Source organism: Emydura macquarii, unplaced genomic scaffold (assembly GCF_026122565.2).
Source record: "Emydura macquarii macquarii isolate MOO-44397 ecotype Brisbane River unplaced genomic scaffold, CSIRO-AGI_Emac_v2 contig_705, whole genome shotgun sequence".
Taxonomy (NCBI): domain Eukaryota; kingdom Metazoa; phylum Chordata; order Testudines; family Chelidae; genus Emydura; species Emydura macquarii.
Genome location: NW_027130842.1, coordinates 8,519,482 through 8,544,795, shown reverse-complemented (window position 1 = coordinate 8,544,795; position 25,314 = coordinate 8,519,482). Strand labels below are relative to the sequence as shown.

The window sequence follows — 25,314 nt, the reverse complement described above, 5'->3', positions numbered from 1 at the left end:
TCAGCAGTATATTCCTATTGCTATACTCTTATCATTCATATTATTCAAGCATGGAATTCCTATCCATACAGTTTCTATGGTACAGTTTGATTCATTTAAGATTTTTACTATATTTGCCACAATGCTTTCTCTCACAGATAGTGCCACTCCCTCTCCAGCACGACTTACTGTGTCATTCCTATATATTTTGCACCATGTCCCATTAATTATTATCATTCCACCAAGTTTCTGTGATGCCTATTATCTCAACATGCTCATTTAATACAAGGCACTCAAGTTCACCCATCTTATTATTAGACTTCTTGCATTTGTATACAAGCACTTATAAAATTTGGCAGTATTTAGTTGTTTGCCTTCATGTGATGTAATTGAATGGGACTCTTTTTATTTGATTGTTTCTCTCCAGCTTCTACATGTACTTTATCAACTTCTATCTTCTCCTCTTTACTAGGATATAGAGAATCCTTAGTAATAGACCCTTCCTTAAGGGATGTCTCTGTTTGAATTATGTGCTCCTCCTCACCTGTCAGCTTTCCCCTAGCCCTTAGTTATAAAATTTTTCTATGACCTTTTTAATTTTACATTCCAGCAGTCTGATTCCATTTTGGTTTAGGGGAAATCCATCCTTCCCATATAGGCTCCTCCTTTCCCTAAGGTTCCCCAGTTACTACTAAACCTAAAACCCTCCTCCCTACACCATTGTCTCACCCATGCAGCAAGACCCTGCAGTTGTGCCTGTCTAACTGACTCTGCGTGTGGAATTGGAAGCATTTCAAAGATTGCCACCCTGGCAGTTCTGGACTTTAATATTACCTAGAAGCCTCACTTTAGCCTCCAGGACATCTCTAATACCTTTCCCTATGTTGTTGCTACCTACATGTATCATGGCCACTGTCTCCTCCCCAGAACTGCACATAGATCTGTCTAGATGTCTCAATGTTATCAGTCTAGATGTTATCTCCTCTTTGGAGGCTATATTTGTGAGAGAGCTTATGGGGTGCAGGGGCAGATCAAATAATCTGAAAGGAACAACTGAACGTTTCATTTGCACAAGACAGCTGAAAACAGGTTTTGCCTTTGACATGCTGCATACAAAGAAGGGTCAAAGGGGAAGAGTCAAACTGGAGCAGACAGAAATCAGTGTACTAAAAATGCAAATCTTGCTTATTTTTCTGTAACAACATGAAGGGGACCTATATTTACTACCCTTGGCCGAATGTAAGAATATAAATTTCATGATTATTATTTTTATTTTGTTTTTTTCTGATTTTCTGTCTATTCTTGATAAAACAATGTACTACAACCGTTGTGGTTTTAGATTTCATCCAGACTATCCAGAACAGGTGATACAAACTTCAGACTCTAAGAAAAGGAACTATAGTGATGAAGGGTGGGTGTCTGAGCCTACCCAGCATGGGGAGCTTCTGTCAAAAATATACGGAATAAGGATCCTGTCCCATGAGGTATGTCACTTTAAGGGCCACCATCTTAATGATGTACTGTAATTGCCTAATGACCATGGCTGAGAACTGAGTTCAATAGATGTGATACCTCTTGTGGCTAGGAGGAGGATTTACAGCTCTTACATGTGTTCAGAAGGGGAGGAATGGGTCTTTTCTCCCTGCCCTCCCTATCTTTTGGCAGAAAGAGGGAAAAAGCTTGGGTTTTTCCCCAAGGTAGGCCAGTAGAGAGAACAGCATACTTTACTCTTCTAATTTGACCTAAGACTAGGCACAAATGACTGAGCACAAATCAATTAACTCAGACAGCAGAACATATCACAATCCTGTGTTAAAATTTGGGTCTGTCCCACAAATTGCTGATCCCATGTGTGAAGCTCAACAGCAGGCAATGATGAGATCACTGCCCCCGACTGCAGTTTTTCAGTACACAGCCCTTGCCTAGGGGCATGATACTGAATTTTGCCTCAAAGCCGAACTGTTATTTTCCCTGCACAGTTGCTGTTTGTGATAGGTTTGGTGCCAAGAAAATTAATCAAATTATTATTTGGCTTCTGTTAACTGTGCATTTTTTAACAACTCTTCTGAGAACACATTGTCAGGTTGAGCTCAATGCTTTACAAGATTTTGATGACAGCAAGTCCTTTGAATCATCCAGGAGCGACAGGTTTAAGTCAATGTCTACCCAGTACAACATATCCTCTGAATACCATTTATCTAAATCCCTGCAGCTAAGACTCTATATGCTAAATGTTCAGGCAATTTCATGCATGTCCTATAGATACAACTAAGATGGGCTTATTTGTGCTTTACTGCCAGGGACATGTTTTGAGTTTAGCTGCTGTTTCTCCTTCTTTTCCATGACAGATGTGTCTTGGGCAATTTGTGTGTTCTAGGAATATACCCTAGGATTTTTCTTTTTCTGTGTTCTCCATATGCTTCTCTGTTAAGTAATTTGGACTCCATAAGCTGCACTGACTGCCAGTATCTGTCCACAGAGAATTCAAAGTCATAGTTTTAATTTCTAAGCTCTAAATTCCAGCTCTTCTACATACCCCTTGTGTGATGTTGGAGCAAATCACCTACATTTCTTCTTGCTTTGATTATTATATGCATAATAATTCCCTACATGCATAAAGATAAATTCATGAATGTTTTTGAGATGCTCAGATGTTACGGTGATGGGAACCATATAGATAGATATATAGATAAATGATTTGTCGCCTGAGTGACTGCCTCTGTACTTGTCTGATATTATTAGAGATGTAATCAGTAAAAGAACCTGAGCTTGAACCCTCTATGTTTAAGAGAAGGGGATACTAGCAAAACACTTTCTGAATCCTTAGCTTTGGAATTCACTCTCCTCCTCCCTGTAATATGCCAAAGCCCTGATATGTTAGCCTCTCCAAACACCCCTGGGAGAAGGGAGGTATCTAATCATGCAGGGATGGGGAATGTAGTAGATTTGGTCTAGGCCTGGTATTGTCAGACAGGTTTGATTTATTACTAGTATAGAGGCAATTTCATAACTATGCTGAAGGGCTCTTTAATCTTCCAGAGACAGACATAACAAAAATCAATGGCTGGAAGCTGCAGCCAAACAAATTCAAATTAGAAATAAGGCACACATTTTTAACTGTGAGGATGATTCACCATTTGAACAAGCTACCAAAGAAAGTGATGAATTCTCAATCTCTTGTTGTTTTCAGATACCTTTCTGGAAGATATGCTTTATCCATACAAATGTTTTGGGCTCGATATAGGGGCAATTGGGTGAAATTGAATGTCCTGGATCTAATGGTTCCTTCTGGCCTTAAACTCTATGAATTTTTAAGTCCTGAATTATTTTTTATGCAGCTTGAGACATGGCTATCAAATCCATCAATAAAAGATAAGCCCAAACCAAAACCCTAGGTACTGAGGCAGCTCAAACCTGCTTGTAGTCAATTGGTTCATCACACAATAAATAAATGATACAATGAACCAATTGTCTACATTCTCTGTTTTTGATTCACTGTCTTATCTGCATTTCAGGCTGTGAACGTCTGCTACTGCCCGGTCATCAAGCAAAGAACCCCTCTGTTGCAGAGCTGGAGTCATTTGATCATTTATACGACAAAGCTAACCCTGCAGTGAGGAATGGATGTTAATCTAGGACAGCGCCGAAGCAAATGTCTTTGTACAAGGTTACCACCATGTACAGGTTGCTAGCTTTTCCAAACAGAGCCCCTAGAGAAGCAATTTATATAGCAAGACCCTCTTTAGTGCAGTTGTCCTTCCCATCCTAGGAAGGCTAGCAGATCACACTTTGCTTTTCTTCATGACAGGCCAATGAATCATTCACAATGCTCCTTCCATCAAGGTAGTCTCTACAGTAAGGCCTCTCTGGCATAAGGGATAAAAGAAAAAGCATTAGTCTCATCTCCAAGCCTCTTATCCCAGTTTGGCAAAATCAACCCTGGCCTAATGAAACCCTTAGTCTTTTAACCTAATGGGCCACGCATCTGATAGCTTTTCTCTGCAAGACTGATGTTTGAGGCACTCTCTCTATGGGCTCATCTTTTTTCTCTCAACCTAATAAAGGGGTTCTCCCAAGAGTGAGGTGGATACATGCTGTCAAAATCTCATTATAGCACATGCTCAGGTCTTTGTCTGTTTAATGTACTTGATTATCACCAAGAGGAGGAAATCACAAACTATTTTGGTTTTAGTTCATTTACAATGTAATTTCTAGCTCAGTGATAAGAGACTCTCACAACGGTTCTCACTGTCTGACTCCAGTCCTCTCTGCACTGCTGTATAATTAGAGCAAATTTTAACCTCCCATTGGCATTTTTGGAAGTTTAATAAATTAAACTAACCTCTCCTTTTCTTTTTTGTAGCACAAAACAAATTACTTTCCATGCTCATGGGACATTTAATGTTCTATGTAAATTAGAGGCTATTTTAAATATATCTTTGAAACTATTTGATTAAAAAGTAGGTATTGTGACAGGTCAGACTAGATGGCTACCGGAGAGTGCTAGAAGGCCAACATAACAGCCCCAGGCTCAGCAAATTCCTTTTCCCCTGGTAGCTGAGCAGGGGTTACTGCAGGTTAATTAACACATGTGGAGTCAATCAAGACCCTGCCTAGGACTTGTTAAAAGCCTCCCCTCCAGAGAAAAGGTATGGCTGGAGTTGTGAGAGTGAGATGAGCTACCAGAGACAGTGAGTAGGCAAGAGGCTGTCAAGAGCCAGGACGGTTTAGGAGAAGGAGCAGAACAATAGTAGAAGAGAACCCTGCAGATACAAAGACTGGGGGAGGGAAAAACCCTGCCCGAAGAGGGCAAAGGACCTTTTCCCAGGCCTGGAAGCCTAAGGGAGAGACCCTGGCAGAAGGGAAAGATTGAACTGGACATTTGGTTTGGGCACTACCACGCCCAGTGGGGCTGTCAGGGGTCAAGAGCCTTCCCTGGCAAGGAGGCCAGGAAGAACCCCTGCCCGAGCACGATACGGACATTAAATTAAGGGGCACAGGGAAGTAATCTAGGGAAGCTAGCAGCTTTTCTGAAGCCACAGTGTGAGGCTGCTACTAGTAGGGTTCCTGGGTTATGGCCTGGTGTCAAGGGTGGGACCAGGCCATTCACTGGAGGGGCAAGAGTGCCAGCGAAGAGGCAAAAGCCTGTGAGAACCAGAGACAAGACCGGGAGCAAGCAGGGAGTATTACCCTCCTCACCACTAGAGGGTGGAAGAACACTAAGGGGTGAAGCAGTTCCCTGACCTACCACTAGAAGGAAGCGTGGGATCCACCGAGGTAGAGGAAGAGCTTTGCCATAGTATATACAAAATGTTCAAACTCATACCCTGGCTGGCTAGGTTATGGCTAGAGAGAGACTTAGGCCTGGTCTAAACTACAGACTTTTGTTGACGAAAGTCAGCTTTTTGCGCCAAAACAGTGGTGGCATACACACTGCAATCCCACCTCTGCTGCCCCAACTCCCCTGATTTTGCAACAAAATAAAACCACCTCAAGGAGAGACTTAGAGCTTTTTGCGACAAAGCATCTGTGTAGACACTATACTTGGTTATGCTGCAGTAAATGGCCTTCAGGAAGTGTCTCACAATGCCCATTCTGGTCATAAGTTTGAACTCCGCTGCCCTGCAGCCATATACCCATCCCCCCCGTAAATTTTTGAAATTCCACTTCCTGCTTGGTCGGCGTGGAGAGCTCACATCTCATCTTCCCAGCTGACCATGCCGACTCCACACACCAAACACTCTCCCGCTTGGACCACACAGGAGCTTCTGGATCTGATCAGTATTTGGGGAGAGGAGGCTGTGCAGTCCCAGCTCCCCTCCAGCCAAAGGAATTTGGATACCTATGGTCAGATTTCTCATTTAATGGCGGAGAAAGATTATGAATGGGACATGCTGCACTGCTGTGCGAAACTCAAGGAGCTGCAGCAAGGATACTAAAAGGCTAGGGAGTCAAACCATTGCTCTGGTGAAGAGCCAAAGACCTGCTGCTTCTATAAGGAGCTGGAAGTCATCCTCAGCGGCAATTCCACCTCCGCCACCAACAGACCTATGGATGCCTCTATGGGCCTGGAGGCAGTGGACACTAGGCTCAATCCCAATGAAGAAGTTGTGGATGAGGAAGTTGAGTTGGAGGACGATGTGGAGCAGGGGTTCGGGTTGTGTGCTGACATGGGGAGCCAGAACTTCTTCTTGACCCCAGAAGCTTCGAGCCAGTCTCAGCCCTCCAGCTCTGGTGTGCAGAATGTAGGAAAGAGGAGCTTAGGTAAGTGATTTTTTTGAGCGGATGCTACTTGGTTACATGAAATAGAGCTGTCCTTTGCTTTATACAGCTTTATACATTATACAGCTGGTTGAAGGAATATAAATGCACAAAAGTAGCTGTATTTGCATGTGTCTCCTATTCCTCTGTTCAGCTAGGCAGTGTGGCAAAAAAGTGTGTTAATGCACACCAAGATTTCATGGGAATCCTTCAGAGAGATCTCTAGGAAATTTTCCTGAAGGTACTCGCCAATCCTCTGCCAGAAATTCCTCAGCAGAGCTCCTTTGTTTCTTCCCCCGTTGTAGAAACTTTTCTGTACCAATTGGCAATCACTTGTGGAGGGACCCAAAGTGGCACACGGATGAGCAGCATAGGGACCTGGTTTGAAGCTGCTCACATGGAGGAGATGCATCCTAACATCCCTGCTTACTCAGGAGTCAAATATTGGCTTCTATGGCCCCTACCTGTGGAAAATGGGCAAAATTTGAAATTTTGTCCCTATCTACCTCAATCAATATCCCAAACAACCACACAGAACCTTTCCCCCAGCTTGAGTACCCTCTCCTCCCAGGCACAACTCACCATGCCCCGGTTGATGGTCAAGCTGTGTGCTTGCCAGGAGACAGTGAGAAAGAGGTGTATTTGACAATGATGTTATACATCAGTGCTGTTATTGCACTCACAATCATGCTTATGTTCATTGTATATTATGTTTCTAAAGATATGCCCTTGAAGGGAAACCCTTCCACACCTGCTGAGTGCCTGCAGAGAATGACCACAGAGAAGCAAAGAGAAGATGTTCCAAGAACTCCTCCAGTCCTCTGAGGTGGAAAAAAAAAGAAAAAAGAGCATGAAGACACATTGTGTCTGAAAATCACCAAATTGATAGCCAGGAGAGGAGGGAAAACCAGAAGCTAGTGATAGGAGGTCACGAGCACATGATAAAAGCCATGGAGGAGCAAATGGAGCTGCTAAAGTCACTAATGAGGTTGCAAACTGAATTCATGCGTGCTCACCCCACCTTGGAGCCAATACAAAACTGCTTTCCATACCCTTCCCAAATTCCACCCACACATTCCTACCAAGCTGCCAGCCTGTCTTGGTATCCCATTCACTCCACCCCTTCAGACAGCTTCCAGAATGATAGCTGGACTTACAGCCAGCTGTCATAGATCACACTCCCCCTCACTGCTTTCTCTCTTCCGTCCCAGCTTTTTGTGTGTGTGTGTTGTGAATAATTGTTATTTAATAAAGACATACACTGTGCAGAATAAGCAATCTTTATTTGTCTCTTGAACACAGTGGTTACACTCACATTGATACACAGTGCAAGCTGGATAGCAGTCATAGCATGGCACAGTGCTGTTTACAAAGACACCTTATTGGAGATCATTGTCAAAATGGCTCCTCAAGGCCTCTCTGATACAAGTGTCCCCCTGTTGTGCCCCTCTAATAGCTCTGACATCTGGTTGTTCATAGTCAGCCACAAGGCGATTTGCTTCTGTGCTCCACCCAGGAGGAAACTTTTCACGCTTAGCTTCGCAAATATTATGGAGCACACAGCAGGTGGCTATAACCATGGGACTATTTTCCTCATTTAGGTCTAATCTGCCATAAAGGCATCGCCAGCAAGCTTTTAATCTGCCAAACACACATTCAACAGTCATTCAGCACCTGGCCAAACTGTTATTGAAGCGCTACTTGCTGCTATCTGTATAAGGCTTCATGAGTCATGGCAGTAAGGGGTAAGCTGGGTCTCCCAGGATCACTACGGGCATTTCAACATCCCCCATTGGAATCTTTTGGTCTGGAAACAAAGTCCCTGCTTGCATCTTTCTGTTCCTGCGGATGCATCTTCTCTCACCAACCCATGTTGATGTCAGTGAAACACCCACGGTGATCCACAAGTGCCTGCAGTACCATAGAGAAGTGCCCCTTTCTATTTATTTACTCCATCACAAGATGGTCCAGGACCAAAATTCGGATATGTGTGCCATCTATCGCCCTTCCACAGTTAGGAAATCCCATTGCTGAGAAGTTATTCACTATGTCATGCACATTTCCAAGACTCACAGTTCTTCATAGCAGAATGCGATTAATGGCCCTGAACACTTGCAATAACACAGTTCCAACGGTGGACTTCCCGACTCAAAACTGATTGGCAACTGACTGGTAGCAGTCTGGAGTTTCCATCTTCCACACGATGGTTGCCATGCACTTCTCCACCGAGAGCGCAGCTCTCATTCTGATGTCCTTGCGCTGCAGGGCAAGGGTGAGCTATCTGTATAAGAGTTTCATGAAGGTGGCTTTGCACATTCAAAAGTTCTACAGCCACTGCTTGTCATCCCAGACCTGCATAATGATGCAATCCCACCACTCGGTGCTTGTTTCACGTGCCCAAAAGCAGCAGTGCACCATGTGCAGATGTTCTGTGAATGCAAACAGTAATCTGGTTTGGTTGTTTGCCTGGCACACATCAGGTCAGGAGCCTCCGATTCCTGTTCCAATTGGGAGCTCATGATCAACTGCATGACCAGCTGCGATGTGTTCAGAACACTGACAACAACAGTGGAGAGCAGTGCAGGATCCATCCTTTCAGCTAGAGATGGTGGGCACTCAGGAAACTGGGGCCGTTGAAAAATGCTGTGAAATGCAGTCGGAATCACTGCTTCATGGGATGTTGAGCCCGCACCCATGATGCACTACAATCCTCTCCGCCTTCCCACAATTTCTAGCGGCACAAGGTGGTGAGTTGCACAGTGGGAAGCTGCCCACAGTGCACTGCTCTCACTGTCGATGATAGGGCACCAAGTGTGGATGCGCTTTGGTGACACAATGAGTGCTATGTGCTATGTGGACAGGCACATGCGTTGCAATTACAGTGCTTTTTGATCATCACCATAACTTTTGAGTGTAGACAAGGGCCTTAGTCTAGTGGTCTGAGTGTAGGAACACAAACCAAGAATCACTGAATTTTAATTTCTGCTCTGACATAAACTCACTTGAGCAAGTCTTCCAACCTTTCTGCACTAGATATCCCATCTGTCAAGCACCATTATACTGCTTAAACCCCGGTCTATACACAAATTTTGTACTGGGATATCTCTATGTTGGTTAGGGATGTGATTTTTTTTTTTTTTACTGGATTAGTTATACCAATACATTTCCTGGTGTGGACACTGGTTTAAATTGCTTATGCTGGTGTAACTTATTCCCCTTCCCATATGGTAATAAGTTATATCAGTTTAAGCACTTTTATACCCGTGTAATTGCAATCAGACTAGGGGGTTCTGCTTTAAGTGTTCAGGTATAATGATCCAAATTGTGTGCAGGCAAGGCCTTAATTACTAGCTGACAAGGGTGATGAGAGGATTAATTAGTTAATAGCTAAAAAGTGCTGGCTGCTAATTATTATCACCAGCATTCATTTTTAGTAGTTTGAATCAGCCTCACCTGAAATACAAGACTACTCCCTCTTTTCAACCATCTGCGCAGTTAAGAGTGAATGCACGGTTGGCCCACAATTGTGTTGGTAATTTGGAAGGATTCACTAAATAATGTATAAACTTTATGGGTTGTTTATGAACTGTTGGCTTTGACTATTTGTTATTTACATTGTATGGGTATCACCTAAATCGCAGGGTACTATTTCAGCTCCCAAAAGAAGAATAACGAATAATGACCAATGCATTTCTGAGAAATCATTTGTGCTAAAAATTCATGAAAAGTTCAGCATTGTGAATATTTTTCCTGCATACAAGGCAAATCCTCCAAATACTCAAGAAAATGAAGACCAGGGTCCTGTGAATCAATGTGAAAGTTGGTCAGTGCTTTCTTTTGCGAAAATATTTGTTGTGAATCTGATTATTTTCTTCTTTTGACCAGATTTCTGATTAACACAACAAAGTTTTGAATTGTAGTCCAGAGAAAGAACAGGTTTTATCTAGAGGATTATTGAGCAATGAGCAATAACCAGAGTAAATTTAGAAAGAATAACTCTTGCTAGACAAAGTTGTTGTTGTTATGACTGCAAAGTCAGTAGATGAAGGGAACGCAGTAGTCATAATGGGCCAGATCTTGAAGTGATGTGAATCAACATACATCCATTAACATAAATGAAACTATCAGTTTGCAACAGATAAAAATTTGGCCCCACAGGTTTAAATTTTAGTAAAAGCGTAGCTGTAGCTTACAAAATCTGAATTTAAAAATGAATTCAAATTGGCTTGGATAGGAACATCATCATATGGACTAAAAACTGACTAAAAGGCTATTAACAATACCAATGTATTAAGCTGTGTGATACCATGGGGAGCAGAATTAGGGCTGATTCAGTTCATGTTTAATATCCTCATTAATAGTTTAGAAAAGAGACTAAGTAGCAAATTAATGAAATCCATTGATATTAAAACGGGAAGAACAGAGAACACTGGTTAGGACTGGGTAATAATGTAAATGAACCAAGAGAGCTTAGAAACATGGACAGAAAATAACTAAGTGAGGTTCAGTTTGGAAAAATGAAAGATAACACAGTTGAAGAAAAATAATCTGTAACATTAGTGGGAGATGGAGATCTGGAAAGCAATAATGCCGAAAAAGACTTGGGGCTGATACTAAATAGAGAGTCTGCCATGAATTTGCAAGGTGACATGGCTAGAAAAAACCCTCAGAATTTTTGGGCTACATACACAAAAGCATCACTCCATGGAGCATAAAAGTAACAGTCACTCCTTGTAGACCCAGTCATACACTATTTAAGTTAGTAAGAGTTTTGTCATTAACCCCAGTGGGCCTTTTATGGCTCTGGTGCAAAACCAAATCAGTTCTGGGCACCATGTTACCAGAAAGATATGGATAAATTGGAAGGTGTTCAGAGAAGAGAAACAAAAATTATCCGAATTTGGTAGGGATGGCATATAAGGGAAGATTAAGATAGCTAAATATGCACAGGCTGCCTAGACAACATGAAAGCAGACTTCGAATATCTGAAGGGCTTTACTACCAAGATTGGGAAGTACCTATGTAGTGTGGTACAGGGACATATAACTGAAAGCCATGGGATGAAATTAACTGAAATTAACAAAGGCAAAGTATAGGTTGTGTGACACAGGTAAACCAAGTGTCAGCTCTGGCCAAGACCATAGGCATTAATTAAGAACTGACAAACTCATAACTGGAAACCAAACCAACTCACCTGTATGTTAATTTTGTTCCAAATAGGTATTTGTCTTATAAGACTGTATTTAGTGTTAAGGCTATGAAATGCTTGCCAGTTGCTGCATGAATTAATCTCACTTGTAATGTCTTTATTCCACGTTATAAGAAAATATGTAAGTTGTGTTTTATAACTATGAAAATGTTTGCGCTGAACTTGTAAACCCAGGCTCAGGAATTGTGCACCCACCCATTCAGAAAGCCTATCAAGATTAAATGGACCATTAAGGAACATTGCAGCACAAAGGATTGGTGAAATGGCCCTATCACATTTTGGAGATGCTATGTGCCAGGAAGCTCCTCTTGTCCTGGAAGATACAACCTAAAAGATAAAACAGGGTCGCAAGAGAATTTTTCATCTCTTTGCTTGAACTTTCACAGAGCCAGAGCCTCTAAACTGAAGCAACAGATCCCACAAGGTTATCTCTGGGTTTGCCCTGAAAGACATTTTTAAATGGATATATCACTACAACTCTGTCACTATTAGGATTTAGATTGCAATTTATTTACTTTCATTTGTTTGCTTGCTTTAACCTTAAATAATTTTTTCCTAGTTAATAAATCTTTAGATAGTTTATTACAGGATTGGCTACAGGCATTGTCTTTGGTGTAAGACTCTGTGGGACTTGTTCTAGATTAGAAAAGAGGGCATGTTGATTTTGGACTGGGAGTTAACGAGGAAAGGTTTTTACTAATCCTTAAATTGACTTTATAAGGTTTGCCTTTCATTGAGGCAAATATGACTGCTGCCCAAACATTGCAATACTATCACCATTTCCATCAAACTCTTGCAGTATATGATGCACGGTACATATTTTTTTCTACTAAACAAATCAGAGGACTGATTTGACTGAAACTAACATTAGTGCAGCTGTCAGTAGTATGGTAGTATCAGTAGTATGGACTGTAGTATGTCAGTAGTATGGACTCCTGAAAGGACCACAAAAATGCTGGAATGCTATAACATTCATTGACTGGAGGGGAGATAAACTGCAGCGCCAATTATAAATTTCTTTGTATACTGCACAAAGAATTTTGCAAGTGTACAAGAAGTGGACTGCCACCTAGTCACTACATTGTCTCCCTGGTGCAGCAAGCAGGGTTATAAAGGAAAAGGCTAGGAGTGACCACAGACTTTGTGCACAGCAGCTATCATGTTCTCAGCAATAGTCTTGGATTTGCTTAGAAGGCTATTGCAAAGTCTTACAGCTAATAATTTGATGAAACATAAAACTGTTACAGTCTGATGGGGGGAAGTATTTCGGGTTCTAAATATCTTTTAAAAATAAGATGAAGAATTAAAAAAAATTCTCATGCCACTGTCTTGAAGAGATATGTTTAAAAAAATCCAATCGCCATTACAGGCCAGATCCTGCAGATCTCATTCATACAAAGTTCCTCTTGCCTTCCCTATTTTTGTGAATCCCATCAAACCAGTGTTTTATGTTCCCTTTGCTGGCTCTACAGCAGCAGTTCACTAACAAGTGCTGTTAGCAAGAGTAGTGCTGCACAACAAAGATGTCTTGCCATGAATCAGCCACTATAGAAACTGAAATTGTTAAAAGCACACAGGATATTCTGAATTCCATGCAAAACTGTAAAAAGGGAGAAAAAATGCTGGCTAAATGGAAAAAGATAAAATTAGTATGAAAATATGTATTTGCAAACTTGTAAGTAGGCATTTACAGACAAAAGTGAAGATCATGAAAAATTTAAGCTCTAAAAAAAATTATTCAACTGTGTCCTCTTAAGAATGTATGGACAAATCAGATTAAGGCATTGTGCAAAACAGGGCACATAAGCAAATTCCCCATCCTTAATGGCATGCACCACATTTGTCCCATTATTAGAAATGATAAACCCATGAGAAAGAGAAAGCAAGGGGTAAAACCACTATTTGTCATGCAGCTTCTCTTACACATTCACTGCAGTGTGGGATTTTTCAAAGCTGCACATGTGCCGACGGACACTGGCTGGTGGGCGAGAATTCTGGCTGCCTCTTCCTGAAGATTGAAAAGAAAAAGACACCCAGTGAGTGGTTATACACATGTACACACATGGTGGTTATACCACTCAATAGGGTGCCTGTCCCTGATCTAGTCCCAGTCTTCTTTGTATCTTGCCATTCCTCCTTCTCCCCTGCTTTATTTGGTGGTCTACTGCAACTTGCAAAATTATATTTCCTTTGCTACTGCATGATTTGTTTTCAAGTGGCTTCTCATGGTGTTTATACTCATTCTCTTTACTGATACCATAAGTACTCAAATAGCAGATGGTAATACTGCTGTGCATTTAGTCTTCAGTGGAAACTCTCACCTGGCCTTCTCCAAGCTGTGTAGGAATTATACAAAAGGAGCAAGGCACTTTTCTCATCCCATCTTTACTCTAAGAGATTTACTACAGGCTTTTTTAAAAAAAAGTATAATGCTTAGTTTGTGCTTTTCTGTTACTTCAATAATTCGCTTTTCTCAATGTTACCTTTCAATGGCTACAGTGAATAGTCATTGGTATTCACTACATGTGAATCTTTGTTTCTCATGGATATAACAGTGCTATTGAAGGGTAGGCATAAAGTTTAGGCTCTCTTAGATGATTTAATGCCTCAAAACTGAAAACTGTTGTCACTTTAGATGTTAACACTGCAGATAATGAAAGGCAATGTCCTCTTTCATTTCTTCTCCCTGCCATGCTATATAGTTAACAAAAGCAGATGCAAGCTCCCATGTTGTCTTTCACAGGACCAAGAAAAGAAAAGAAAAAATGCTTTCACAAAAATTTTGTGTACTTTTGCAAGTGGAGTGTATGGGCAACATTCTGCAAAATGTTTTAGATGGGTTGAAAATGAAATGCAAAACAAAACTCAGCATTTTTTGTCCACAAACAGAAAGTCATGGTGCACACTTGCCATACCCTTGTTTACCCCCGTAACAGAGTTCAAAGGTGCAAATACTGCATATTTAGCTTAGCTTCTAGTGATTAAAACAAACCAACTTTTCTCACAACACATTGATGTACAGTAGCACAATGATGTATACAGTAATGCATGCATACTTGGTTTGGGGCTGTAAATGCCTTGAGACGATTTCCATGCTATTATAAATCAATTACAAGATTTGCCTCAGGACTATTTCTCAGCATTCAAACTATCCACTTTAGAGTCTCTAGAATAATTAAAACCCTTACCAGCAATAACAACATCTCTGAGATTTGAAAATTTCAAGCCAATCATAATTAGGAGTTTAGCTACTGTGATCTCTTCTTCACTTTATTAAGATCACAAAGATTATAGAGCTCCTGATTAAACAGAACAACCAACATTTCTATAAGTTTTTCCATTTTCTTGGTTTCTTGGCAGAGCCAATTGTTACATTTAGTGGAAAATGACGTGAATTATGTCTCATTGCTGATTGCCTTGTTAAAAACTAGAAACCAGTATGTATCCAGTCACAGTGGCTGGTTTTACAAGATATTTGACAATATGCAACCAATTATTTGAGACAAACATCTAGTTCTAAATACATTCCCATCATATGTATACCTTCCGCATTCAAACCATATATACAGGGGAGGACACAATGACACAAAGGACCCTGTCATACACCACTGAAAACAATATCAAAACTCCCTTTGAGTTTTAAGAGTGGCATGGGATTAGGTTGCTTTTCAGGCAAATGATTCTACTGGATCCAGTCCTGTTACATTTCGCTATCATTTTTGGGGGGTTGTCTTTCTACTCTGTGTTTCTTCCTCCCCTGATATAGTCTCATGATGACTTTTCACATTCTAGGGATATTTTTTTGCTATGAATTCCTCATATACAGAAGGGGGAACGGTACAGACTTCCAGACCAGACAAAAATCCTCCTAATACATTCAGAAAGCATCTTTATTCTTTTGTCCCACCATGGCTGGGCCATCGTAACAGCTGAGTGTCATGGTCAAAATCAAAAACAGATAGATAATACAACCCCCTAAATACCCTGTAAGTTTAGCTGGAAAGGTGTCCTCCTTCAATTCTGTCCTTAAACTGTTGTGCAATGTTTCCGACACTGTTAAGTTGGCTGCCAAATTCCACCAAAGTGGAATTCAGGAAAGCAGTATTCAGCAGTAAGCCAAAGGATCCCTATATCACATACATGTTTCTCTGCTTTCAAAAAATGTGGTACCCTGTCCATCTCTGAAACACCGTGTATAAAAGGCTATTATTAAGGGCTCTAGTCTCCCACTGCAGGAGATGGATAACTCCTACTGAGTCAATGCCAGTTATTCATACATCTTGTAGACAAAGAACCAGGTCTACTGTGTGTTCAAAGGTGGAGTTGGCATACCATAATAAAGGCGTTTAAACTGCTATCTAATGAAGACAAGGTTCCACCAGCACAGAGTCTGTCAGAGAGAAGACTATGATAGAGCATGTAGGGCTGGCTTAGCTGACAGGACCAGACCCCAAGATAAGACAAAGCACGCCGGAACAAGTAACTGCTGAACAAGCCCGAACAAGTATTTGCTGAAACGACTAACTATGGTGGCTATGTTTATAGTACACAAAGTAGTCAGAAACACTCTGAACTGATAAGCTTGCCTTATGCAATCTGCAAAGCGATTGGTCTATATGTGCAAGAAGTATAGATGCTAATAGCTCGGAACCATGTATATAAACTGCGTGGTGTGTGACATGAATTGGAATTGTGGTATCACCCTGTACCTAACCCCTTTGCACGTAGGCCTGGCCAGCATGGGCAAAAAAGCTGTTACAAGCCCAGTCTGAGTGATAAGCTGGAGCTGAACTGAATGTTTTGGATCCCAGAGAACTACAGGAAATGTGCTCTCAGAACTGAACAAGGTGCTTTGAATAAGCAGAGTAGAAAAGGTCTCAGAGGGAATTCTGACGGAACAGAGGGTTCCTGAATGAAGTCTGTTAAGTGCTTAACTTTAAGTTCTTTGAAGCATAAAAATTTTTTGAGCCAGCTGGTCAGAATTCAGGAAAAGTAACAGGTCTGTTGAAATATGCTGTGAAGAATGGGTCTGACAGAAAAGCTGCTCTTCTCACTATATTTTTCCTTAAGTGTAAATTAATCATCCCATGAGTCAAATAGCTGTGTCAGGAATGCAGGCAAGTGTAAATTGCTATCTGTGATGTTTTATTTAGCTGTGAACCTTGATACAGTCACCCACAGCTCAGGAAATACTCTGTCTTTTTTTTTTTTTTTGTTGGTTTTGATTTTTTTAAAATTGAAGGCAGTTTTGAAATAAGACATTTCAAATAAAAAATATTCAGTTTTGAAAATGTTGACACAAAACTGACTATTGTAGAATTTTTTTCCCCCAACACGAACAATTTGGCAAAACCGACACGAATTTGCAAAACGTTTCTGGGACGTCAAATATGCATTTTGTGTGTGTGTATGTAAAAAAGTTTCATATGAAAAATTTTGCCCAGCTCTAATCCAAAGGCCCACTCAGGTGCAGGGACCCACTGTACTAATTGTCATTGAAGCTATTTGAATGAGTTCTAGGTTCACCACGGTCAAAAGCACACAGGGAGGCACAGTTTTTGCCCAAAATTGCATACAATCTCACTTGAAACAAGTGCCATAAACAAAAGGAGGATATGGTGTTGGGGAGGGAGGGCAAAGGTAATGATGATAATATCAAGCTGTTATTTGGGTAAGCTTTGCATACAAATCAATGGTCCTAAATCATTCAAAAGCACTGACAAACCTCCAATTTCACATGTGTAGGGAAAAATATCCCCTTTGTGTCACAACATCATGTAGAGCATCATGTCACATGAACATGTTTCAGTGTTGAAACATATTATTCCCTCCATTCCAAAAGGGCAAAGTAGCAAATGTGGAAACATTTCCCAACGTTCATTTTCTTCCTTTGACCATTTGGAGGCCAGTTGGGTACTTGTGAATGTGAGGGATTGTGAGGAATCCATTTTAAGGCACTTACTTAGAAGAGAGGAAGGTGATCAGAAACAGTCAACAAAGATTCACCAAAGGAAAGTCATGTCTGACCAATCTGATTGCTTTCTATGAAGAAGTGACTGGCTTTGTGGATGTGGGGAAAGCGATGGACGTGATATGCCTTGACTTTAGCAAAGCTTTTGATATGGTCTCTCACAGTATTCTTATCAGCAAGTTAAAGAAGTATGGGTTGGATGAATGGACTATAGAATGGATAGAGAACTGGCTAGAGCATAGGGCTCAACGAGTAGTGATCAATGGCTCCATGTCTAGCTGGCAGCCGGTCACAAGCGGAGTGCCCCAGGGATTGGTCCTGGGACTGGATTTATTCAACATCTTCATTAATGATCTGGAGGATGGAGTAGATTACACCCTCAGCAAGTTTGCAGATGACACTAAGCTAGGGGGAGTGGTAGATACCCTGGAAGGTAGGGATAGGATACAGAAGGACCTAAACAAACTGGAGGATTGGGCCAAAAGAAATCTGATGAGGTTCAACAAGGACAAGTGTAGAGTCCTGTACTTAGGACGGAAGAATCCCATGCACAGTTACAGACTGGGGACCGATGAGCTAGGCAGCAGTTCTGCAGAAAAGGACCTGGGGGTAACAGTGGATAAGAAGCTAGATACGAGTCAGCAGTGTGTCCTGGTTGCCAAGAAGGCTAATAGCATATTGGGCTGCATTAATAGGAGCATTGCCAGCAGATCACGGGTAGTGATTATTCCCCTCTATTCGGCATTGGTGAGGCCACATTTGGAATATTGTGTCCAGTTTTGGGCCCCCCACTACAAAAAGGATGTGGAGAAGTTGGAGAGAGTCCAGCGGAGGGCAATACAAATGATTAGGGGACTGGAGCACAAGACTTATGAGGAGAGGCTGAGGGAACTAGGCTTGTTTAGTCTGCAGAAGAGAAGAATGAGGGGGGGTTGATAGCAGCCTTTAACTACCTGAAAGGGGGTTCCAGGGAGGATGGAGCTAGGCTGTTCTCGGTGGTGGCAGATGACAGAACAAGGAGCAACGGTCTCAATTTGCAGTTGGGGAGGTCTAGGGTGGACATTAGGAAAAAGTTTTTCACTAGGAGGGTGGTGAAGCACTGGAATGGGTTACCTAGGGAGGTGGTGGAATCTCCATCTTTGGAGGTTTTTAAACTGTGGCTTGACAAAGCCCTGGCTGGGATTATTTAGCTGAGGTTAGTCCTGGTTAGTCCTGCTTTGAGCAGGGGTTGGACTAGATGACTTCCTGAGGTCCCTTCCAACTCTATGATTCTATGAGTAGTATTTGTTAGAGTCAGGCAGGTGCTTTGACTTTGCACATTGATCCTACCATCTCTTCTCAACCTAATCCCCATGTGTTTCCTAAGAACAGGCTGCGAGGCATGCTGAATTTTATGGCAGTATGTTCATAGGGTTGATCTTTACCACACAGGGAATTCAGGCATCACATGTGGTTGCCAGTGCTGAGCCAAAAGGTGTATGCACAAAAAGATGCTAATCTTGGCCTTTCTCCTGTTGCGCGGGGGCAAATCTCAATAGTTTTATCATAGAGTCAAAATTTGACGTAAGACTTCTGTCTCATTCTTCTCCTTTGCATCAATCATGTGTGCCTATGTTCATCAAAATTTAATGATCTGAAAATTTAGTTTTCATCTACTCCACACATAGCTTTATTCTTTTTAGAAACAAAAGGGTTAAAAAAATAGGGATATCTGATTGTCTCATCGATGGCCCATTTAACCAATTAAAGCTGTGATGAAGAATACTAAAGAATGAAAAGAAATGCAATGGAAGGCATGAGTCTGCAATCTTATTCAGAATAGTAAAGGCCTAAAAACAGATGGGGAAACTTCTTACACTGACGAGCAGTTACTCATGCAAACAGTCCCATTAATGTAAGTGGCATCACTCACAGGAGAAACTGCTCACCAATGTAAAACTTTTACCATCTTGAATTGCAATGATTTGACTTCTCTGAGATAAATGAGCTGCCATGGACTGTTCCAGGACAAGCTGCAGAATGCAAGGCAAACAAAAACGATTTTTCAAAAAGGAAGTTTTCTCTGGAAACAGAGGGGAAGAACATTAGGGGATAGAAGTGAGTTACCTAGAGGCACAGATATGTATCATCTTTACCTAACCTCTGGCTCTGAAGAGTATTAGCAGAGAAGACTTAATTATTTGCAAGCACTATGGTTGGTAGAAAGTTAAGAACATTCATATGGAGGTAGGAGGACTCTTATACTAGCTAAAGGACGATCATTTAAGGGAAGTCTGATTCTCTGGGCACTTCTGGGACAAACTGCAGTAAAATTGCAGCAAAAAACTGCTTTGCTTTAGTCAAATATACAACAAACCACTTAAATAGTGAAGAGCAGGAAGAGTTGGAAGATCAGAGTGTCTATAGTGCTGGAGTTAAAAGATCAGACTTTACACTTTAGTGCCACAGCAAAAGGAGAACAGTCAAAGTAGAGAAGTCAGAAACAGTATGTTAAAAAAATTAAAGATGCTTGAAATACAGTTTCAGGAAAGCTGGAGTTTCTAGCTTTGAAATGGGTTTTAACTGACAAATTTCATGACTATCTCGATGCACAATCATTCATAATTTACAGGAATAACAACCCAATAACTTATGTGTTTACCTTTGCAAAACTGAATGGCACAACATACTGCTAGGTTGCAGAATTAGTTGAATTTAAAATCAAAGTGAAATATTCTTCAGGGAAGTCTAATGTGGATGCAGTTACCATAGCCAGAATGCCCATTAATATGGAAAGCTATCACACAAAGCACAAGAGAGACAAGCAAGGATGATATTAATGCTGTCATACAGTCCTTGCATATACAAGAGATGGCAAGGTATCTTGGTTGGGAAACTTTAGCAGTATAAAACTTGTTCATTGGTATTAAATCCACCAGAAAGCTTATTTGCATAAGAAGAACTTTTGGCAGCCCAGAAAAAAAATCCAACTATTGCTAAAATTCTTCATTGTAAGTCTTTGGGATGCAAACCTAATAATCATGAACACACAGGAAGATCTGTTAGGATTTCCACTCTCATGCGTGAATCGTATCAGTTGTATTTGGAGAAAAATGGACTAATTTATCAGCAAACCAACTCAAGAAATCAAGCGATGGTATCTGAAAAAACACAAAAGGCAAGTATAGCAAGAACTGCATGAGGAGATGGGACCTCAAGGAGTAGAGTGAATAATCAGTCTCATGAGAGAGTGGTTTTATTGGCTGCAGATAAAGAGGAACATTGAACATTATGTCACTAGCGTCTCTACATGCACTGAGCAAAAGAAACTTCACCAGCCTACCAGAACTCCATTAACTAACATACTTCCAATAGAACCATTTGAGCTTGTGTCAATAGACTTCTTTCATCTAGAAAGAAGCAAAGGATGATATAAATACATTTTAATCAGAGTGGATCACTTCACTAGGTTTGTTCAAACTTGCTCTACCACCAGCAAGTCAGGCAAGAGGTTGTGGCAGATGAGATCTTCAATTATTTTGTTTTAAAATTTAGTTTCCCCAAAATGATTCATCATGAGCAAGGTGAAGAATATGAAAATATTTTTTTCAGACGGGTACAGCACTGCTGCAAAATTAAAGATCTTGCACAACCCCGTACCACTCACATAGCAATGGGAAAGTAGAGAGATTTAACAGAAGTCTGCTGGCTATGTTGAGAACCTTGCGAGAAGAACAAAAATCAAACTGGAAGGCCTCCTTTAAAAAGGTAATCTATGCTTATATCTGTACGTGAAATGAGGCTATCGATTCTCTCTGTTTTATTTATTATGTGGTAGATGACCGTGTTTACCCACTGACATACAGTTTGGTTTACCTGTAAACTCTGTATCTGCACCTGAGGGCCATAAAGATTACATCGAGAAATCGAACAGCAGATGAAAGAAGCTTATAAACTAGCATCAAAATGTTCTTAAAAATCTGCTATTTATGGAAAGGATTACTTGTCAGGAATCTTTCAGAGAGAGGGACCAGGAAAATTAATATCCTATCGGGAAGATAAAATTCATGTACAACTTCAAAGGGAAGGAAATAGTCTACTCTCTGAAGTAAAAGCAGAAGATGAAAAAGGATGAGTTAGAGTTTTTCAGTGCGATATTTTACTTCCCTGTGACCTCTTACCCTTGGACATAACACTGTTCTCTGAACCACTACAGAGAAAGGCCCAGAGAACAAGGCAGACTAGCACAATAAGAGATCAAAACTAGGTCAGGAATTCAGACTCCGGAGAATCTGATAATGAGAGTGAAGATCAACTACTTTATGTGATGGTACCAGAGACTGAATCAAGAGGCAGAAACATTTTATCCATATCTGGAAAATAAGGATGTTATTGAGCCTGTAAACATGGACACTGCTGATCAGACTGATGAGACATTTGCACCTGCCACTGAAAGACATAAATGTCAAAACAAGATGATGGAACCTGAAATCAGTAGTGCACAAGAGGAGAGATATTCAGAACAATCCACTTACATCTGAGGTCATATGACCATCTAGGAATGCCTACTATCATTGTCTAAATCCAACTTTTGGACTGGTGAATGCACCATGGGATTATCCTCATGTATGTCACTTGCCATAAAGTACCTATTTCTGTATCTTATCCTGTATTTTATCCAAGACAGAGGTAATATCAGAAAATGAATTAATATTGCCTTCTGGTATGAATATTGGTCCGAATCCAATTATTTTATAGTTAATATTTATTATTTCATAGATTTTTTTAAATATAGCTCGCCACATGCTCAGTGTCTGAGTTACATCGTTCTACCACATATCATATAGGATAACTGAAATGGACCTAGTAGTATATTATGCTGATAGAAAGGCTGACATTAAATTTACAAGGGGGAGTATAGCACTCAAATTACTATGTATGTATGTTAGTGTATTTTAATTTGAAAGTGAATCTTTTGCTTATGAATGGGCTGGAATGCCAGGGTTATTTTACTGCTCCCTGTCCCTCTAAGGACTGGAGCTATGCTGAAAAGGTCAAAGGAGACACAGCTGATAAGTAGGGTGTGGTCCCAGGAGAGTTTTGTGTTCTCTGGAGAGACTCAGCCCCAATGGGACTTGTGCAAGCTGTCTATGTCTGGGTTCTTTAGATATTAAATTTAATAAAACTCCAGTGTTTAAAACAGTTCAAGGTCTTGGAGTGTAACACTAATATTGATGGAGTTGAACCCATGTTCCCATGAGAGCGAAACTTTTAGAAAGTTTCCCTAGTATAGACAGAGCCCATAAGGGCAGCATCTACTTGCATTGAAAAGCAATGTTTGCTTTGTCACATCTGTGTGATTGTGACAACAGGCATGTTTGTTATAGCTTAACTTCTTGAAATTACAACACTTGTCAATTTACAAATCTACCCATGTGTAGGTCTCTTCACATGCATTTTCTGTTTACCATGTGCATCATTCTGGCTGTCAAATCCAGAATGGATTTTGTATCCATTTTTCTATTAAACAGAGCATCACAGGATTGAGACTGACTTTATGTGACCAGCATAAAATCTTTGCCAGAAATTTGGACAACAGCATAAGTTTGGCCAGGAAATAGTATGGCTTTCATATATGTAGCTATGATTTCTCATCTTGTGTTTGGTTCCATTACACATTTTCAAAAGGCTCATCACAGCTATTCACCTTGTCACTATGTATTAAAAACATTTAAAGTTAAGCTTGCAGCATTTTATGACATGTGGCATGCCTCGCAGGAAAAAGAAAGGCCCTTCACAAGCTGGCTTTAAAACTGTGGCGTGCCTCTGTGGATAAGCCTTTCACTTCACTAAGAGACCATCACATCTCAAAAATTGCTTCAGTTCCCATGCATTTTTATAAGATCTTGCCATCTGTGTTGTCTCATATCTCTGAGTTAAATAAAATAAAGACTAAGTTATGTTAGTGAATTACATTGAATTATACTAGGATAACTTAAAATAAGAACATTATTCAGACTACATCTGTCACAGGTTAAAAAATTACACTATACAGCTATGGAAAGTGTAACCCATTCATTGTTTTATAGACCCACTATCTGCTAGAGGCTGTCACAAATTCAAATGGTATCCTCAGTGTTAGGTTTATGTTTATATTTCTAACTTAGCTGAAAGATGTATAAAATCACATGTAGGCTGAGAGATCCCTACTGATTACACATCTGAGGAGTTTTCCTATGTGTGGCTTACTCTAACGAGTACTAGTACATGAAATACCTTGTGCTCATAAAATGTATCACAGCTATACTTGTTTTTGCTGGGAATGTGTGAATAATCAAAGGACAGGGATGAAATGTGCTACTTTCGGGGATCAGAAAAGAGATAGAAGACAGTCTCAAACTTAAAAATCTTAAAATAAGTTTTCATGAGCTACTTTATTTCAACTCTTGATTCTGTTTGAATTTTTTTAATTACAAGAAAGGAAGGACTGTTTTCATGCTATTTCTGACCCCCCGCCCCCAACCAGGATTCCACTAGTAGCTTCACAAAAAAATCCTGATTTTATGTGATTTACAGCCTGGTTTCTGGTCCAAAAATGACTGGATTTTAAATGCAATAGCATGAGATTCCTAGCACTAATTAGACCTAGTCTGCTTATCACTGTTGTACCTGAGCACTAGTAAAGATAAAAATAATTGTCTATGTCAGTCACTGCTGAATTGGTATGTATTTAAAATACTTAAGTGAGTTGTTATGACTGCATTTTTTCTATTGTGGAATCAAAATGCAATACATGATTGTGATGTTGTATCATCAAAATATAACCATGTATAACATTGTTGCTACCGCTGCTGTACAATTGCAGCAAAACTTATGCAAAGTATGTCATGTAAGATGTCAATGGAAAAGTTATGATTTGCTAAATATGATTATCCTATGTATATGAATATATCATTTTATATCTGAAATACAGATTTGGTATCTATAGATATTGACTATGTACTATGTCTATGTATGCTGCATTCCCAAGTAATGCCCACCAGGTAAAATCTACATTGAAGCCAGACATCCCATTGTAAAGGGACTATGCAAGTTGATGGCCCAGGTAAGGACACTTAACTTACACAATAGACCATAGAAGAAGCCTGTCCTCACCCTATGGGCCTCCTTGTGAACGTTTCAACCATAACACGGACAATGGCTGCTCCTATGACTCAACAAAGCATGCAAGGACATGTGACTTACTTATGTGACACTGGACTCCATTTTGGGCTTCTAATTTTCCCCAAACTGAGAGTGAAGGCATCTCCACCCACATGGAAGAAGATATATAAGGCAGCTCAACCATCTCCTGCTTCATTTCTCTGGACTGGATTTCAAACAAAGAAGCTTTAAACCATAGTTTCTCAAGGGTATGTGAGACACAGGCAGGGGGTACACGGCAAAAAACGCAGTGAAGGGAGGCGGGCAGCATCCGCCTGTTTCCCGCCCGGTTCTAGCTCCCAGCTGGGAGGCAGGCAGCAGTCGCCGGCCTCTGGGGGAGGTGGGTGTTAGCTGCCGGCTTCCCGCCTGGTCCCACCTCCTGGCTGGGAGGTAGACGGCAGTTGCCCCAGCCTTGGAAGGTGGGTGGCAGTCGCCAGCTTCTTGGGATGCCAGGCAGCAGCCGACGGCTTGGGCAGCAGCTATTGGCTTTTTGGTCTCAGCTCCCAGGTGGGAGCCCAGCAGCAGCCTCCTGTGCCTTGCACGCTGGGCTCACAGCTGGGTGGCTGCCACCCATGCCCTGGCTCTGAGACGAGAGACAGCCTCCTGCGCCCTGGCTTGAAGATGGGCGGCAGCTGCCTGCCGCTTGCCCACATCCCCGGGTCCCAGCCTGCACGGAAGCCTCCTCTGCCCCAGCTCAGATTCGGTGGCAGTC

General features: G+C 41.0%; 1 protein-coding gene across 3 annotated transcripts in view; it reads right to left on the bottom strand.

Annotated features, from left to right (window-relative positions):
* Window positions 1-25,314, bottom strand: part of GRM1 (glutamate metabotropic receptor 1) — a 213,522-nt gene that overhangs the window by 6,347 nt on the left and 181,861 nt on the right. The window contains exons 8-9 of one of the 3 annotated variants that reach the window (XM_067542210.1): window positions 14,506-14,544; window positions 13,397-13,457 (exon numbers count right to left, since the gene is read on the bottom strand). The exons of 1 other annotated variant lie outside the window; for it this stretch is intronic. In XM_067542210.1, the coding sequence (XP_067398311.1) occupies window positions 13,397-13,457; window positions 14,506-14,544 (100 nt within the window). Of the gene's footprint in view, window positions 1-13,396; window positions 13,458-14,505; window positions 14,545-25,314 lie in introns of those variants that run through there. One more of the 3 variants, XM_067542211.1, reaches the window with a different exon arrangement.